This window comes from Amphimedon queenslandica, unplaced genomic scaffold (genome assembly GCF_000090795.2).
Source record: "Amphimedon queenslandica unplaced genomic scaffold, v1.1 AMPQUscaffold_13263, whole genome shotgun sequence".
In the NCBI taxonomy this organism is placed as follows: Eukaryota; Metazoa; Porifera; class Demospongiae; order Haplosclerida; family Niphatidae; genus Amphimedon; species Amphimedon queenslandica.
In genome coordinates, this window is record NW_003546501.1 from 109,486 (window position 1) to 126,967 (window position 17,482).

The window sequence follows — 17,482 nt, forward strand, 5'->3', positions numbered from 1 at the left end:
GATATAAAGAAAAAAATTAGAAGCTTCTTGAATGTTTGTATAACATTAATAACTATTAATAATAGTTAAGTAATTATTAATAATAGTTAATTAGTAGCCGAGAGCTACAATTGTTGTGAACGTAGTTTAGTAACAAAATAATAATAATAATAATAATAATAATAACAGTCAATATGCAAGAAATTAATCACACCACTTGTACAGTAAAGAGTTAGGCTGGCTAAACTTCTGATTTTGAAGGATCATCAAAATTACCAACAAGAGCTAAGAAAAGGGGGAGAGAGAGAGAGAGAGAGAGAGAGAGAGAGATGGTTAAAGGAGAAGTTGTACTAGTATCATTTCTAGAATTAGTAAAATAGTAAAGTCTAATTACATGTAATGTAACTAAAAACAGACACTAACTGACATGCCAAGGTTAAAAACAAGTGCCAAATGTAGAATCATGTACAGTATAGTATTCTTCAAAAAAATTAATAAAATGTAATGTAGTATTGTAGTGTAGTATGTAGTATTTATTCTTTAATTGTAATTTTTCGGAACTCACTTGGTACTTCATCCTCATCAATATCAGGAAGGTGATCTCCTCCTGAGGCTCCGCCCTCTCCTCCACTGCAGCTCTCCTGGGTCGGGAAACTCTGGGCCAACTTCTGGAAATGAGCAAGACTATCAGCACCCTATGACAAGAAATAAATAAATAAATAAAATAAATAAATAAAAATAAATGAATAAATAATGATAGCGTGTACTAACCAGTTGGTTAAAGATGCCAGGTAGCAGTTCAGTCAATGCTAAAGAGAGAGAGGGAGAGGGGAGAGAGAGAGGGGGGAGAGAGGGAGGGAGAGAGAGGGAGGATAAAAGAATATATGACATATGTACAGTATTATGATAATCATTATTACTCCATAATGTATATGGCATGTATGTACATGTACATGTACACATATTTCATTACTTACATTTCTGCTCACAGTTTCCAGTGATGGCAAATGTATTAGCAGCCAGAGATGCTTGCACTAAGAGAGATAGAGAGAGAGAGAGGAGGAGGTAGTATTTGTATTGGCAGAATATTTAACAAACAACACGTATAATAATAATAATCAAAATATCATTTTAGGCTAATTAGCAAGTAATTGATTAAGAATACCTCATTATAAATACATTAAGAGTCGCAATACTCTTTAGTACATGTACTGTTAAATAAAGCCCCTCCCACAACCCCACCCACTAGCACCCCGTACCTTTAGGATTCACAAAATGAATCACATATCCGTCATCCTTGATCATATTGACCTCCTCTACTGCCTGTATGGAGTTCACCGAGAGACGCTTTAATGTGTTCTGTAGCTTCTTATCATCAGTTGCTGTCTTGTGAACAACCTTTCTCTTTCTTCTCTGTGTCCCCTATAAGAATGGAGGAGAGAGAGAGAGAGGGTGAAAATGATGATGTAATGTTGTACTTTGCCTCCAAGACGAGCCTTCTCGCTTTGTTGCTGGATCTTGGCTAGTTTTGCCGTGTTGATGGGCATATTGACCTATCGATAAACCATAGAATGGAGGCTAAATGACTCAGCTAACCTTTAAAAGTAAAAATATGAAGAGTAAGGAGAGGACAGCGAAGGAAGAAGGACGTACACGTGCGGTAGTAACGGAATACCTCCGGATATTTTTGTAACTCTAGCCACACCTCTTTTAGCCACGCCTTCTTCATTTATTGTAGGGTGGGGCTGGTTTGCAGGAAAGTGTGAAAAAATGGCAATAGAGAATGAGTTTACAATGCAAGAACTGAGAGACCTGAGGGAAGTTTTCCAAGTCTATGATCCTTCAAATACTGGCAGCTTAACAATAAGTGATTTTAGGAAGGTGAGCTTTAAAATATCTAATTTTTAATTGGCAGTTTTTTGAATTTAATATTTTTCACAGGTTATTAAAGTATTAGGTTTTAAGGTAACTAGGAGACGACTACAGGAGCTAATGAGGGAAGAAGAGATAGGGAAGGAAGGATTGATAACGTACACTAATCTATTGCAGCTAGTCTGTAGATTACAGGGAGCTGCTTATGATAGTTATGGAGAAATAGAACAAGTAAACTAAACTGACTATTGTTAGTTTGCAATCACTAATGGGGATATTTTTGTTAGGCTTTTCAGTTTTTAGACAATGATTGTGATGGTAAATTATCTGCCAAAGATTTGCAGGCTATTTCAAAGAATTATGGATTAAAGTAATTAGATACCATTGATTTGTTCCTCTTATCACTCTATAATTTATGCAGATTGTCTCCAGAGGATATTGATGGTATGATCACTGAAGCCAATAGAAATGGAACTGGTTTAATAACATTACAAGAATTTATTGAAGTTATGCAAAAAACACCATTATTTAATTAGCAATTAAATTAATTACATACATACATACATTAATTGGTACTCTCTAATAAAATAAACACACATGATAATGAAAATACTAATGTAGCTAAAACATTGAGGGGACATGTTCCTTCACTATGCCAAATAAAACTATGAGGCTGTCATTTGGACTTCAAGCCTGTGGATTCTCTTAGCTTTAAATTGGGCATTAATTTTTGGGCCTCATCGGTGGTGGGGGAGGGGGGCGTGCCCCTATAAAAGGAATATGTACAGTGACTTCATTAGAAGAAGTAAGTTTAATGTCAATGCCCATGAAAGAACCAATAATATCTATGGAAGTTAGTCTATCATCTTGTAGTTTTGATGGTTCCATTGCTGCCTTTGTGAGAATATCATCATCTGCTTTTCTATAAAACCTTGTTTGTACAGGTTGTGCATCCTTTCTACCATATTTTAATAGAATTTTAAGCCAGAAAGATACAAAGGGGTTATCAAACTTTCCATCATGAAACGCAAGGTAAAGTTTTGGTTGAAGAAAGACGGCTGACATGTGATGACCACCTAGCTCAGTATAAAAGTGAACAACATCACCACGTCTGTTAACTGTGACTGGTAGAATAGGATGTGTATCATAATTAATGACTTTAAGATAAGACTCTGTTCGGGTATTTATTCCTTTCATTTTTCCATTTTCTTCTTTTAATTTTTTCATTTCTTGTTTTATTTGTTCATTTTCTTTCTTCAATTGTCCACAAGCTGCAGCTAATAGTGTCATGTGTTTAGTATCAGCAGTGTGTTTATCTACATCTTTACGTAATGGTTTATCATTACAACCAGCCCAACTAAACACACAATCTACTGGCTCCAATGGACACTGGGTCAAATGATCAGGAACACTATCTCGAGGCATAACAGAGCTTGCACACTCGTTGGGACATTTCGTAGGATACTTTGAGCAAACTTTTATATGTGAGACGATAATAGATGAATATGTACCTTCCACATAGCAATGCTCACAATTGTACGGTCGGTGCTTGCACACTGCTTTCTCATGAATGTTAAGATGCTGACGCTGATCTCTAATTCGACACTTGTCATAGCGACACTCGACCTCTTCAAATTGACAATCTCCTTCTCTCTTCCCTTTATTAAGGTGAGTGGGTAGATACTTCAAATCTCCTTTCCATTGACAACCTTTCTCCTTATTTGTACAATAGACTTGTAACCCATTAATTATACGAGATACATTTTTATCTGCAAAGGATTGATACGTCTCCTCTTTACACATAGGACAGGATCCATTACTAGCTTTTATCCTCTCAATACAAGACTGACAAAAATTTCTACCACAGCAGCTCACCTGATGAGGATCTGTACAGATATGAAGACAAACTGGACATTCGATTTCGATTTGATCAGGTACTTCCTTAACGAATGAAAGCTCATCTTTTGAATATCTCTCCATTGAAAAGCTAGCAAAACAAACCAGCCCCACCCAATTTAAAGGGTGCAGATACATGATCTATTACATCTATTCATGTTGTTCTATTCACTATTCTATTCATTATACATCTATTCCCCTCCCTCTCTCCTTTTAAGTTATGCAAAAAAACAACATTATTAGTAATACTTGTGTTCACAGTCACACATTATTGGTGCTCTCCTAATTGCCTAAATCATTCTAAATAAAATATTACTTCTAGACCTATAAAACACTATATAAAATGCTATCTCTAAAAACTGTTATTAAAACTAACTATAATGAGCAACAATTGTGACTTCATTAGGAGAAGTAAGAACAATGTCAAAATATTTGCAGGAGACATCTATTAAAATTGGTCCTGTTGGATCTGATCCAAATATATTATTTTGCACCCATTCTCCAATAACTTCAAGTGGTGAAGCTTGCGGATGCAGTGGGGGTTGATCGAGTACGTCATAGTGTAGCTTTTGATATGAGTATTCTACATGGTTTCCTAGGCCTGGTGAAAAAGCATATTCTTGCCAAAAAATTTTTGGATGGCCAAGTGCACAACTGAGTTAGTCAAACTTTCCTTCATGAAATGCAAGGCCAATTTTTCCTGATTTAAGAAGAGCTGCTGACATATGATGACCACCAATTTCAGTATAAAAATGTTGAGCTCTACCTTTAACTGTAATTGGTAAAGCATGAAGTGCATCATAGTTAATGACACCAAGAAAAGAAAGCAATCGGGCATTTATTCCTTCCTTTTCCTCATTTTCTTTCCTCATTTCTTCCTTTATTTTCTCGTTTTTTTCCTTCATTTCTTCTTTTGCTTTCTCAATTTCTTTTGTTTTTTCTTTCTATTATTTTTCGATTTCTTTCATCATTTCTTTTATTTGTTCATTTTCTTTCTTCAATTGTCCACAAGCTACAGCTAATAGTGTCATGTGTTTAGTATCAGCAGTGTGTTCATCTACATCTTTACGTAATGGCTTATCATTACAACCAGCCCAACTAAACACACAATCTACTGGCTGCAATGGACACCTTATTAAATGACCAGAAATACTTTGCCGCGGTATTTTTTGGGCACAATTGTTGGGGCATGTAGTAGGATACTTTGGGCAGGTGTTTAAATGATCTCCAGTAATAAAGATGTATCTATCTTCTAGAGCACAGTGCTCACACTTGTACGGTCGTTCGTTGCAGTCATCCTTTTCATGAATGGTAAGATTTTGACGCTGATCATTTGTCTGGCACTTTTCATATCGACATTTGACCTCTTCATATTGACAATCTCCTTCTCTCTTCCCTTTATTAAGGTGAGTAGTCAGATCCTTCAAATCTCCTTTCCATTGACAACCTTTTGCCTTATTGGTACAATATACTTGTAACCCATTAATGAATCGACCAATATTCTTATCTTCAAAGGATTTGTACGTCTCCTCTTTACACATAGGACAGGATCCATCACTATCCTTTATCCTCTCAATACAAGACTGACAAAAATTTCTACCACAGCAGCTCACCTGATGAGGGTCTGCCAGGATATTCAGACAAATTGGACACTCTATGTCGATTTGATTAGGTACTTCTTCAACGAATGAAAGGTCACATTTTGAGAACATTGCCATTGAGAGAGCAGAATCAGAATGAAAGGAGGCGACAAGTCGAGTGCACCAAGTCTTATCAGTGCTCATTTCAAATCTCCACACATGCGTGGCCTGTGGTTGAGTAACAATGAGTTATCAAACTTCAGAAGAATCCGAACATAATACCATAGATATTAGAACCGGTTCTAATATCTATGATAATACAGATTATATAGACATAAAACAATAGATTGAAATAAAACTTTTAACAATAAATTCATATTAACTTTCATTCTTTATGAGTGAACTGATGATATCATTAGTCATGCAATAGAACTAATGAGCTAGTCGAGAAGGACTGCGGAAGGACCAAAATCGAGAGCTTCATCCAATGTCTTAAGCCTTAAAACTTCATTTGATCTGCAAATCAGTTTCAAAAAGGTATACATAGTCTCTGGCTTATTATGCTAAGAACAATCATATTAGTGATAACACTGAGATATGTACATGTAAAGTCTACTCCAATAAATGTAAAACACATCTTCATCATGTGTATTATTAATCATGGTATTCATGTATTATTAATAATAGTTGCTGTCCTGATGTTGAAAACTCTGTCCTCCTCTCCTACTATATTGAATAGCACCACCTGGTTGTCTATCTTCATATGAGCACCCTCTCTAATACCCTCTCCCATAAACTCTATGGACAATTTAAAGTTCTTGTATTCAAAGAGTTATGGATTAAAGTATAACTTCAATAGTATTGACTATTACTACTCTACTCTGTTTATTTCACTTTCCTCTAATCAATCAATCTATATAGTAGATTGTCTCCAGATGATGTTGATGGTATGATTACTGAAGCCAATAGAGATGGAACTGGTTTAATAACATTACAAGAATTTATTGAAGTTATGGAAAAACAGCATTATTTCATTAGCAGTCTACATAGTACATACATAAGCCAAAACTGTTCACACTATTGGTACTCTTTAATAAAAAAAACAAAAAATAAGCACACTTGATAATTTGTAACTAAAACAATGAGGGGGTACGCTCTTTCACTATGCCCTGACATACAAACAGAACTACTACTTGAAAAATGGCAGTAACGGTCTCATATCAAAATATGATTTTTGCAGTGTCACAGTGACTTCATTAGAAGAAGTAAGTGTAATGTTAATCTCAATGACATTAACAATATGTAAGGAAATTAGTCGATCATCTTGTAGTTTTGATGGTGCCTTTACTGCCTGTTTGAAAATATTATTATTTATTTTTCTATATGATTTGATCTGTACAGGCTGTGCATCATCACTATCAAATTTCACTAGAATTTTAGGGCAGGAAAATGCACTGAATCGATCAAACTTTCCAACATGAAATGCAAGGTAGAGTTTTGGTTCAAGAAAGGCTGCTGACATATGATGACCACCAACCTCAGTATAAAAATGAACAACATCACCATGTCTACTAACTGTGACTGGTAGAATAGGATGTGAATCATAGTTAATGACACCAAGATAAGACAATGTTCGTTCTTTTGTTTTTTCATTTTCTTCTTTTAATTTTTCGATTTCTTTTGTCATTTTTTCTTTTATTTGCTCATTTTCTTTCTTCAATTGTCCACAAGCTACAGCTAATAGTGTCATGTGTTTAGTATCAGCAGTGTGTACTTGTACATCTTTACGTAATGGCTTATCATTACAACCAGCCCAACTAAACACACAATCTACTGGCTCTAATGGACACTGGGTCAAATGATCAGGAACACTATCTCGAGGCATAACAGAACTTGCACAACTATTGGGGCATTTTGTAGGATACTTTGAGCAAACTTTTATATGCAAGAAGGTAATAGATAAATATGTACCTTCTGCATAGCAATGCTCACAACTGTATGGTCGTTGGTCGCACACTGCTTTCTCATGAATGTTAAGATGCTGACGTTGATTTCTAATTCGACACTTGTCATAGCGACACTTGACCTTTTCAAATTGACAATCTCCTTCTCTCATCTCTTTACTAAGGTGAGTGGGTAGATACTTCAAATCTCCTTTCCATTGACAACCTTTCGCCTTATTGGTACAATAGACTTGTAACCCGTTAATGATTCGACTAATATTTTTATCCTCAAAGAATTGATACCTCTCCTCTTTACACATAGGACAGGATCCATTACTAGCTTTTATCCTCTCAATACAAGACTGACAAAAATTTCTACCACAGCAGCTCACCTGATGAGGATCTGTAAAGATATGAAGACAAACTGGACATTCGATTTCGATTTGATCAGGTACTTCCTTAACGAATGAAAGCTCATCTTTTGAATATCTCTCCATTGAAAAGCTAGCAAAACAAACCAGCCCCACCCAATTGAAAGGGTGGAGATACATGATCTATTATATGTCTTACTCATGTTCATCTATTCTATTCATCATACATCTATTCCCCTCCCTCTCTCCTTTTAAGTTATGCAAAAAAACAACATTATTAGTAATACTTGTGTTCACAGTCACACATTATTGGTGCTCTCCTAATGCCTAAATCATTCTAAATAAAATATTACTTCTAGACCTATAAAACACTATATAAAATGCTACCTCTAAAAACTGTTATTAAAACTAACTATAATGAGCAACAATTGTGACTTCATTTGGAGAAGTAAGAGCAATGTCAAAATATTTGCAGGAGACATTTATTAAAATTGGTCCTGATGGATCTGATCCAAATATACTTTGTACCCATTCTCCAACAATTTCAAGCGCTGAAGATTGCGAATGCAGTGGGGCTTGATCGAGTACATCATTGCCTAACTTTCGATATGAGTATCCCACACACTTTCCTAGGCCTGGTAAATAAGGATAATCTTGCCAAAAAATTTTTGGATGGCCAAGTGCACAACTGAGTCCGTCAAACTTTCCTTCATGAAATGCAAGGCCAATTTTTCCAGATTTAAGACAAGCTGCTGACATATGATGACCACCAACTTCAGTATAGAAATGTTGAGCTCTACCATAAATTCTAATTGGTAAAGCAGGAATTGCATCGCAGTTGATGACACCAAGACAAGAAAGCAATCGGGCATTTATTCTTTCCTTTTCCTCGTTTTCTTTTGTCACTTTTTTTTCTATTTTCTCATTTTTTTCCTTCATTTCTTCTTTTGCTTTCTTGATTTCTTTTGTCGTTTTTTCTTGTATTTTCTCAATTTCTTTCATCATTTTTTCTTTTATTTTTTCATTTTCTTTTTTCATTTCTTCTTTTATTTGTTCATTTTCTTTCTTCAATTGTCCATAAGCTACAGCTAATAGTGTCATGTGTTTAGTATCAGCAGTGTGGTCATCTATATCTTTACGTAATGGCTTATCATTACAACCAGCCCAACTAAACACACAATCTACTGGCTCTAATGGACACTTCTTTAAATGATCAGAAATACTTTCACGTGGTACTTTCTGGGCACAATTGTTGGGGCATGTAATAGGATACTTTGGGCAGGTGTTTAAATGATCTCCGGTAATAAGGATGTATCTATCTTCTAAAGCACAGTGCTCACACTTGTAAGGTCGTTCGTTGCAGTCATCCTTTTCATGAATAACGAGCTTTCGACGCTGATCCTTTGTTTGACACTCATATCGACATTTGACCTCTTCAAATAGACAATCTCCTCTCTTCTCTTTACTAAGGTGAGTAGATAGATCCCTCAAATTTCCTTTCCATTCACATCCCTTCGGTTTATTAGTACAATAGACTTGTAACGAAAAATTAACAAAATGAAGGCAATCCTTATCTACGGAGTATCGAAACCTCTCCTCCATGCCCTCTTTACACATAGGACAGGATCCATTACTAGCTCTTGCTCTCTCAATACAAGACTTACAGAGAGTTCTACCACAGCAGCTCACCTGATGAGGATCTGTCAATATATGAAGACAAACTGGACACTCAATTTCAATTTGAGCAGGTACTTTGAGTTCTTCAGCAAATAAAAGATCCTCTTTCAAGAATCGTGCCATTGCTAAACAAACAAAAGATATCATGTGACAGTTATGATAACAGGAATGTTTTTCTTATAATACCAATTGAAGAAACATAAAGTCTATCAATGTCAGAATCATTGAACAAATCATGACATCAGGATTTGTTCAAAAAATTGTTTAATTCTTTTTTTTCAAACAGTGCATATCTACAAAAATCCAAACTTCATTTCGAAAAAACAATTGTGACTTCATTAGGAGAAGTAAGAATGATGTTTATTAACTTGATGGAGCTGAGGGAGACCTGTAAACAAATTGATGCTTCATCATCTGGTATTCTACGTGGTCTATGATGGCTAGTCTCACGTGAGGCCCGCCCTTTGTAGCTGCCCTGACGTATGCTGTGCTGATGCAATGGCAGACCAAGAACATCATGTGCCAACTTTTTGTGTGACCGTATTGGCACAGGTTTTGCATCACCAGAATCAAGTAACATAAAAACTTTTAGATAGTCAAGTGTGCAGAGTCCATCAAACTTTCCTTCATGAAATGCAAGTAGTAATGACATTCCTTCATATGAACGAGTTAGAACTGCTGACATGTGATGACCACCAAGCTCAGTATAAAAGTGAACAACATCATCACGTCTACTAACTGTGACTGGTAGAATAGGATATGTATCATTGTTAATGACACCAAGAAAAGCAAACATTCGAGCATTTTCTTTCTTCAACTGTCCACAAGCTACAGCTAATAGTGTCATGTGTTTAGTATCATTAGTGTGCTCATCTACATCTTTACGTAATGGCTTATCATTACAACCAGCCCAACTAAACTCACAATCTACTGGCTGCAATGGACACTGGGTCAAATGATCAGGAACACTTTCTTTCGGTATTACTTTGGAACAGTCATTAGGGCATTTTGTAGGGTACTTTCGGCAGGTTTTTAAATGCTCTCCAATGATAAAAGTATAGCTATGTGTTATAGCACAATGCTCACACTTATACGGTCGTTCATTGCAGTCATCCTTTTCATGAATAAGGAGATTCTGACGTTGATCCTTTGTTTGGCATTTATCGTATTGACACTTTACTTCTTCAAACTGACATTCTCCTTCTCTCTTCCCTTTCTTAAGATGAATAAGTAGATCCTTCAAGTCTCCTTTCCATTGACATCCTTTCTTCTTATTAGTACAATAGACTCGTAACCCATTAACGATACGAGAGACGTTCTTATCTGGAAACGATTGATATTTCGAATGATTGCACATGGGACAGGATCCATTATTATCCTTTACTCTCTCAATACAAGACCCACAAAAATTTTTACCACAGCAGCTCACCTGGTGTGGATTTGTCAAGATATTAAGACAAACTGGACACTCTATCTCAATTTGTTTAGGCACCTCTTCTACGAATGAAAGCTCATCTTTTGATATTATTTCTGGTGATGGTGTAGTCTTGGGCCCACCCCTTTCATAGTCTCTTAATCTTTCACAGTCATCTTCTTCCGATTCATCTTCTTCCGACTCATCTTCTTCTTCCGACGCTTCTTCTACTTCCAACTCTTCTCCAAGAAAGGTAGTGTTAAGAAAAGTATCATCATCAAAACTAAAAAGACTCTGATACTCGCCCTGATATGCCCTCGGATATCGATATGCCATAATACATAATACGATATGAATAAGTTAATAACGAAGGCAACGGAACAATAATTATTGTTTGTGGGGGGAGGGGCAAGATTCATCTGAGCATCATAGACGCAAGATCCTGGAATCACTTGATGTGCATCAGTTCAGACAGCATTGCAAGTGTAGATTCAAACAGCATTGCACTTGATTGCAGGCCCTTACCTTAAGGCTTAATCATTAATTTTGATCACTTGAGATAATATTTTGATTTTCTCAAGTGATCAAAGTACTGGGTAGGGCCTAGGATTATCATGCATGCCCGGTTACATACATAAGCCAAAACTGTTCACATAATTGGTATACTATCTAATAAAAAAACAAAAATAAGCACACATGATAATAAAAATACTAATGTAACTAAAACATTGAGGGGCTATGTTCCTTCGCCATGCCAAACACAACTAAAACCTTACGGACTGATATCTGAGTTTGGACATTCGCGTCACTATCACAGTGACTTCATTAGAAGAAGTAAGTGTAATATTAATGCTGATGACATTAACAATATGTATGGAAGTTAGTCCATCATCTTGTCTTTTTGAAGGTTCCGTTACTGCCTGTGTGAGAATATTATCATCTACCTTTCTATAAGACTTTATCTGTACAGGTTGTGCATCATCACTATCATATTTTAATAGAATTTTAGGCTGGGAAAATGCACGGAGTTTATCAAACTTTCCATCATGAAACGCAAGGTAGAGTGTTGGTTGAAGATAGGCGGCTGACATGTGATGACCACCAACCTCAGTATAGAAATGAACAACATCACCACTTCTACTAACTGTGACTGGTAGAATAGGATGTGTATCATTGTTAATGACACCAAGATAAGACAGTGTTTGGGTATTCACTTCTTTTGTTTTTTCATTTTCTTCTTGTAATTTCTTGATTTCTTCCATCATTTCTTCTTTTATTCTCTCATTTTCTTTTTTTATTTGTTCATTTTCTTTCTTCAATTGTCCACAAGCTACAGCTAATAGTGTCATGTGTTCAATAGCAGCAGTGTGTTTATCTACATCTTTACGTAATGGCTTATCATTACAACCAGCCCAACTAAACACACAATCTACTGGCTCCAATGGACACTGGGTCCAATGATCAGGAACACTTTCTCGAGGCATAACAGAACTTGTACAATCGTTGGGGCATTTTGTAGGATACTTTGAGCAAACTTCCACATGGAATATAATAATAAATGAATATGTACCTTCCTCATAGCAATGCTCACAACTGTACGGTCGTTGGTCGCACCACTCCTCCTCGTGAACGTTAAGATGCTGACGTTGATCTCTTGTTAGACACTCGTCATATCGACATTCGACCTCTTCATATTGACATTCTCCTTCTCTCTTCCCTTTACTAAGGTGAGTGGGTAGATACTTCAAATCTCCTTTCCATTGACAACCTTTCTCCTTATTGGTACAATAGACTTGTAACCCGTTAATTATACGACCGATATTTTTATCTGCAAAGGATTGGTACGTCTCCTCTTTACACATAGGACAGGATCCATCACTATCCTTTATCCTCTCAATACAAGACTTGCAGAAATTTCTACCACAGCAGCTCACCTGGTAAGGATCTGTCAAGATATGAAGACAAACTGGACACTCTATGTCGATTTGATCAGGTACTTCCTTAACGAATGAAAGCTCATCTTTTGAGAACCATGCCATCATATATGCTACAGAGGGTGAACATAGCATGTGACTGTTATGATAACATATGGATGTGGTGACTGTGGTCACTATCATAAGAACAAGATTACCTGAGATACTATGAACAACAAAATTAATGCAAAACATAATCTTTAATAATCATGCACTAATGTCATCAGTAATAACTAAATTACAAATTATTATTATTAATAATAGTTGCTGTGCTGGTGCTGATAACCCCGCCCTCCTCTCCTACCATGCTGACCGCCACCACCTGGTCCTCTATCCTCATACGAGTACCCTCTTTGATACCCTCCCCCTCCTCCCCCATAGTTCCCGTAGGTTCCTGAATAATTATCATATCCATAATTAGGAGCCATAGCTTGCTCCGTGGAATCCTCCATAGCTCCCATCATAAGCTCGACCCCTTTCTCCTCCCCCTCCCCAATGACCACCATAGCTGTCTACAGAATAACTTCGTTGGTAATTGTCTCCACCTCCTTTCGACCAACCTGTATTTATAACAGGTTTTACAATATCCTTTCAAGACTTCCTTACCTCCTTGGACACGCCCACCTCTTCCTCCTCCACTACCCCGCCCCCCTCTACCGCCACCTGTAAAATGATAATTATATATTTCTCTCTTTTCTCACTCTCTTGTAACCTCCGTCTCTCTTCTCTCTTGGTGCTTCAGTCCGTTGCTTGAACGAAGGCATTTCAGGTGGTGGGCGTGTCTCATTTGGTCTGCCCCCTCTGTCAGGAACGGAGCCAATCAAAACCTTGTTAATATCGGAGACTGTGTTCTGTCTAACGGAGCCACTACTGGTCCTTTCAATACTCAATAAATCTATAAATAGAATAGCACAATAAAATAATGTACATATTATACACTGTACATGTATTAGTACTTCATGTAATAATAATTATACCATTTTTAGCAGCTAGTACTCTAGCTATTGGTATTGGAGCCTTTTCCTTCAATGGAGTCCATTTTGATTGATAGACACTAGTAAATGACTCATCCTTACCCTAAAACCATGAACAATAACAAACACTCTCTACACAATTATCATCATCTACTGTATAACTATATGTATGTGACATGTGTATAGTAGAATCTTGCATTACAATTACAAGTACTTTAGTATAAGTAATAGTATTGATAGACACTGGTAAATGATTCATTCATTCATCCTTACCCTACAGCAATGAACAAACACTATGCAACACCACCTTAACTTCATACATATACAAAGGTAAAGGGAAAGGGCTGCATAACCGTGCAGCAAATGCTAAGCTAGGCAGCCATATCTTTTTTTACATTGTTCAAGCCTTTAGTCTATGCTTTTGAAGGAAGGATTTGTATATTTTTTTATAACACAATTATCATCATCTACTGTATAAATACATAAAACCTTGCATTACATTTACAAGTACTCTAATATAAGTAAAGCAGCTGTGTGTCAATACTGTGTTCTCTTCCCTGAGGTAGCTCACCTTGGTTCTATCAGACCATTTAAAAGACTGGACAGTTACGCTACACCTAGTCAATAACATCTGTCTCCTAACAGAATATTCTTTCAACAAAGCCTCGTTGATACGGTCCAGTGTCCCCCATTGTTCAGCACTCAGCGGTTGTAGCACCAGTGGCTTACCAATGAACCCAGCAGGGGCCTTTGAAATGTGTTCTTGAGTCTATCATGTGATAGTCATATGACGTGTAGGTGGAGGAGGAGAATATATTTTTACTTTTTTTATTATTTTATCAAGTATCATGGTAGGCGTGACGTGAGGAGGCGGAGTATCAACACCAAAAACATTCAAAATGGCTGACAGATTAGATTGAACGTCGTAAGGATTAGACTAGGAAATATAATAATTAAAATGGCTGGTAGTCCACAGCTCTTCTTACTTCAAAATTATTTCTTTTATATTCAGTAGATTCTTCTATTTTTACTTTCAACAGTCGAGCCGTCATCAGCTCGGATAATAAATAATCTATTAATAAGGTACACGCCCACCTAATTAATTAAAAACTGACCAATCAGAATGAGTCTGTTACGAGGCTCGTTAAAAGCAGCTAGATCAGTTACTAGTGTCTCATGGTAGCATTTTAATTCGTTGAGGAACGACCTTAACTCAAGATGGAATGACTCAGAATCATCAGGACCTAATAAATAAATAAATAAATAAATAATAATAATAATAATAAATAATTGTTTTTGCAACTGGTTGTTTGATCAATATTATTATTATTATTATTATTATTATTATCATTATTATTATTATTATTATTATTATTATTATTATTATTATTATTATTATTATTATCATTATTATTATTATTATTATTCTATCATAATAATAATAATAATAATAATAATAATAATAATGCAGTATCAGTCAAAAACTCAATTAAAAAACAACAGATTATTTAATTACTATTATTTATTTACCAGATGGTTCAGTGACAGTTTCATTCAATTTAAGTAGCTCCTTCAGTTCTGATGTTAAACACATTACCAGCTGGACATAATTCCTGTCCTTCAATCCACTGGCAATGGCTATCTCTAGACCAGTTTGAGTTCCATCCTTCCCTTCTACCTCCTCCAGCAATGGGCCCCTGCAACTAATAAATATATTATAATTTATGAGGTATCCCTGCTGCTTCTCTTACTGTATTTCATCTAAACTGTACAGGATTTTATCAAGCAAGTCATTGTCCATTTCTGCATAATCCGCCATGTTAATTAGACCACACCTACAAACACGGAGATAGTGTCCTGACGTGTACTAAAACCACGTGCTGAGTTAAAGAAGGTGTGGTTAAAATCACGTGATGTTTTTGAGGCGGAGTCAAAACAAAATGGCGTCCGGTATGGTGTCATCAACAGTAATCAGGGCTGTAAAGTCTAGTAGAAAGTTTGTGCCTCAAAGAGCAGCCATCAAACTAGTAGGAAATACCATTAACTGTTGATATGGTAACTTTTTTTGTCTTTATAGACTCCTTCTGCTGTCAGCAAAGTGAAAGAACTTTTATCAGAAAACACTACAGCAGTAAGACTTTATTGAGTGTTTCAATTAATGTCCCTTTTGTTTATAGATAGGACTAAGAGTGGGAGTGAGGACAAGAGGCTGCAGTGGATTAACGTACACACTGGACTATGCTACTGAGAAGAAGAAAATGGATGAAGAAGTTGTTCAAGATGGTAAATCATTATGTAATTAGAGCAGGGCAATTGCAGTGAATTGCCCATTCAAAAATTATTGCTTGATTGTCACTATCATTTTGAGTGCATCCCTCATCCTTTACTGGGGTCGGGCTATAATGATATTCATTACTTGTTACTGAGGCTTGTAACACGTAGTTGGAATCCACTCAAAATTATTATCATACGTAGCATATATCAACAGTATATTAATTATTAGTTTAGCTATAACTTGAAAAATATTAATCAGAATCAACTCAAACTTTTTACATAGCATAAGGACATCAATGTGTATCAGAAAATGTAATAAAAATTGTGGGTTATTTCGGAGCCATTTTTTTGAAAAAACCATGGGCTATAGTCTTGGGTACTTTTCATAATTTTTGGCATTTTCTTAAAATGGTCATAAGTCAAAAAATAGAAGTTGGAATCAGCTCAAACTTTCTACACAGCATAAGGACATCAATATGTATCAGAAAATGTAATAAAAATTGGGGGTCATTTTTTAGCCATTTTTTGGAAAAAACCATGGGCTATAGCCTTGGGTACTTTTCAGAATTTTGGTGTTTTCTTAAAATGGTCGTAACTTGAAAAATTGAAGTCGGAATCAACTTAAACTTTCTACACAGCATAAGGACATCAATGTGTATCAGAAAATGTAATAAAAATTGGGAGTGATTCCAGAGCCATTTTTTTGGAAAAAATCATGGGCTATCATAGCCTTTGCTGTTGGTTTATTTTTAAAATGCTCATAACTTAAAATTTTTTTGTTGAAATCAGCTCAAACTTTAGCACAAGGACATCAATATTATAAATACTCATTTCATTTTATTTGTGCAATTATGATTATTTTAGGTGCTAGAGTACTAATAGATTCAAAGGCTCAGTTATCATTGCTTGGTACTGAGATGGACTTTGTTGAAAATAAACTCGGCAGTGAATTCATATTTCATAATCCTAACGTCAAAGGCACTTGTGGGTGTGGCGAGAGTTTTCACGTATGACATCGTCGCCGACCAATCAGATCACCCTAACTACTCCTGCTGTATTTTTGTTTTATTTATTAAGTAATTGTCATATCATGGAAAACTTGTATATAAAAAGTTATTAGTGTATTTGTATCATGTTTAATAAACTCAGTTTTTATTGTCATTATTTTGAAATAATAATTATTGGTATAATAATAACTATTGGTATTAATAATAATTATTGGTATTAATAATAATAATCGTATTGATCAATAGATAAAGTTGACGATCACAGAATAATGATAGTAATATTAGATTTGTAAAATTTTTATACGTGTCAAACAAAGACGCTTAAACTACAAAATCGTCTCTAGTAACAATAATAATAATAGTAATAATAATAATAATAATAATAATAATAATAATTAATAATAATAATAGATATAAAATGAATTATAATTAATTTAATAATAAGTTTGTATTTTCTCTCAGTACAATGGGCACCCATCTCCACTGTCCCTACTATCAGTAGCGAATATGACAATGTCAGCT

At 35.5% G+C, this 17,482-nt stretch overlaps 8 protein-coding genes across 9 annotated transcripts; 2 read left to right on the top strand and 6 right to left on the bottom strand.

Annotated features, from left to right (window-relative positions):
- Positions 1 to 85: 85 nt before the first annotated feature.
- Positions 86 to 1,667, bottom strand: LOC100640504 (transcription factor BTF3 homolog 4-like). The gene is made up of 7 exons (XM_003388328.3): positions 1,576 to 1,667; positions 1,458 to 1,532; positions 1,239 to 1,401; positions 957 to 1,013; positions 751 to 788; positions 545 to 674; positions 86 to 264 (listed from the first exon to the last, which is right to left on the bottom strand). The coding sequence occupies exons 2-7, from the start codon at positions 1,524 to 1,526 to the stop codon at positions 221 to 223; spliced, it is 501 nt and encodes a 166-aa protein (XP_003388376.1). The 5' UTR covers positions 1,527 to 1,532; positions 1,576 to 1,667; the 3' UTR covers positions 86 to 220.
- A 21-nt stretch (positions 1,668 to 1,688) lies between these two features.
- On the top strand, positions 1,689 to 6,460 carry LOC100641009 (caltractin-like). Of its 2 annotated transcripts, none has more exons than XM_019999491.1 (4): positions 1,689 to 1,860; positions 1,921 to 2,082; positions 2,139 to 2,221; positions 6,252 to 6,460. In XM_019999491.1, the coding sequence occupies exons 1-4, from the start codon at positions 1,750 to 1,752 to the stop codon at positions 6,448 to 6,450; spliced, it is 555 nt and encodes a 184-aa protein (XP_019855050.1). In that variant the 5' UTR covers positions 1,689 to 1,749; the 3' UTR covers positions 6,451 to 6,460. The 2 variants fall into 2 exon arrangements, with proteins under 2 accessions (XP_019855050.1, XP_003388381.1); XM_003388333.3 differs by lacking the exon at positions 6,252 to 6,460 and adding an exon at positions 2,273 to 2,467 and having other exon boundaries at positions 1,690 to 1,860.
- A 629-nt stretch (positions 6,461 to 7,089) lies between these two features.
- On the bottom strand, positions 7,090 to 7,856 carry LOC109583947 (TNF receptor-associated factor 5-like; the record flags this gene model as incomplete). Its single annotated transcript, XM_019999490.1, has 1 exon — positions 7,090 to 7,856. A coding segment is annotated over exon 1 (732 nt), but the record flags the coding sequence as incomplete, so codon positions are not given.
- Positions 7,857 to 8,745: 889 nt separating this feature from the next.
- On the bottom strand, positions 8,746 to 9,465 carry LOC109583942 (TNF receptor-associated factor 5-like; the record flags this gene model as incomplete). Its single annotated transcript, XM_019999477.1, has 1 exon — positions 8,746 to 9,465. A coding segment is annotated over exon 1 (720 nt), but the record flags the coding sequence as incomplete, so codon positions are not given.
- A 10-nt stretch (positions 9,466 to 9,475) lies between these two features.
- Positions 9,476 to 11,097, bottom strand: LOC109583944 (TNF receptor-associated factor 4-like). Its single transcript, XM_019999484.1, has one exon. It carries the CDS (start codon positions 11,066 to 11,068, stop codon positions 9,629 to 9,631), a length of 1,440 nt encoding a protein of 479 aa, XP_019855043.1. The 5' UTR covers positions 11,069 to 11,097; the 3' UTR covers positions 9,476 to 9,628.
- A 399-nt stretch (positions 11,098 to 11,496) lies between these two features.
- LOC105313624 (RING finger protein 151-like) lies at positions 11,497 to 12,771 on the bottom strand. Its single transcript, XM_011407202.1, has 2 exons — positions 12,303 to 12,771; positions 11,497 to 11,882 (listed from the first exon to the last, which is right to left on the bottom strand). The coding sequence occupies exons 1-2, from the start codon at positions 12,769 to 12,771 to the stop codon at positions 11,497 to 11,499; spliced, it is 855 nt and encodes a 284-aa protein (XP_011405504.1).
- Positions 12,772 to 12,821: 50 nt separating this feature from the next.
- Positions 12,822 to 15,524, bottom strand: LOC100642150 (protein FAM98A-like). The gene is made up of 10 exons (XM_019999485.1): positions 15,431 to 15,524; positions 15,210 to 15,382; positions 14,795 to 14,923; positions 14,666 to 14,751; positions 14,503 to 14,616; positions 14,251 to 14,448; positions 13,683 to 13,782; positions 13,418 to 13,600; positions 13,312 to 13,368; positions 12,822 to 13,265 (listed from the first exon to the last, which is right to left on the bottom strand). Exons 1-10 carry the CDS (start codon positions 15,496 to 15,498, stop codon positions 13,123 to 13,125), a joined length of 1,251 nt encoding a protein of 416 aa, XP_019855044.1. The 5' UTR covers positions 15,499 to 15,524; the 3' UTR covers positions 12,822 to 13,122.
- A 74-nt stretch (positions 15,525 to 15,598) lies between these two features.
- On the top strand, positions 15,599 to 17,114 carry LOC100641136 (iron-sulfur cluster assembly 1 homolog, mitochondrial-like). The gene is made up of 4 exons (XM_003388334.2): positions 15,599 to 15,706; positions 15,757 to 15,810; positions 15,857 to 15,962; positions 16,818 to 17,114. Exons 1-4 carry the CDS (start codon positions 15,620 to 15,622, stop codon positions 16,964 to 16,966), a joined length of 396 nt encoding a protein of 131 aa, XP_003388382.1. The 5' UTR covers positions 15,599 to 15,619; the 3' UTR covers positions 16,967 to 17,114.
- Positions 17,115 to 17,482: the final 368 nt, after the last annotated feature.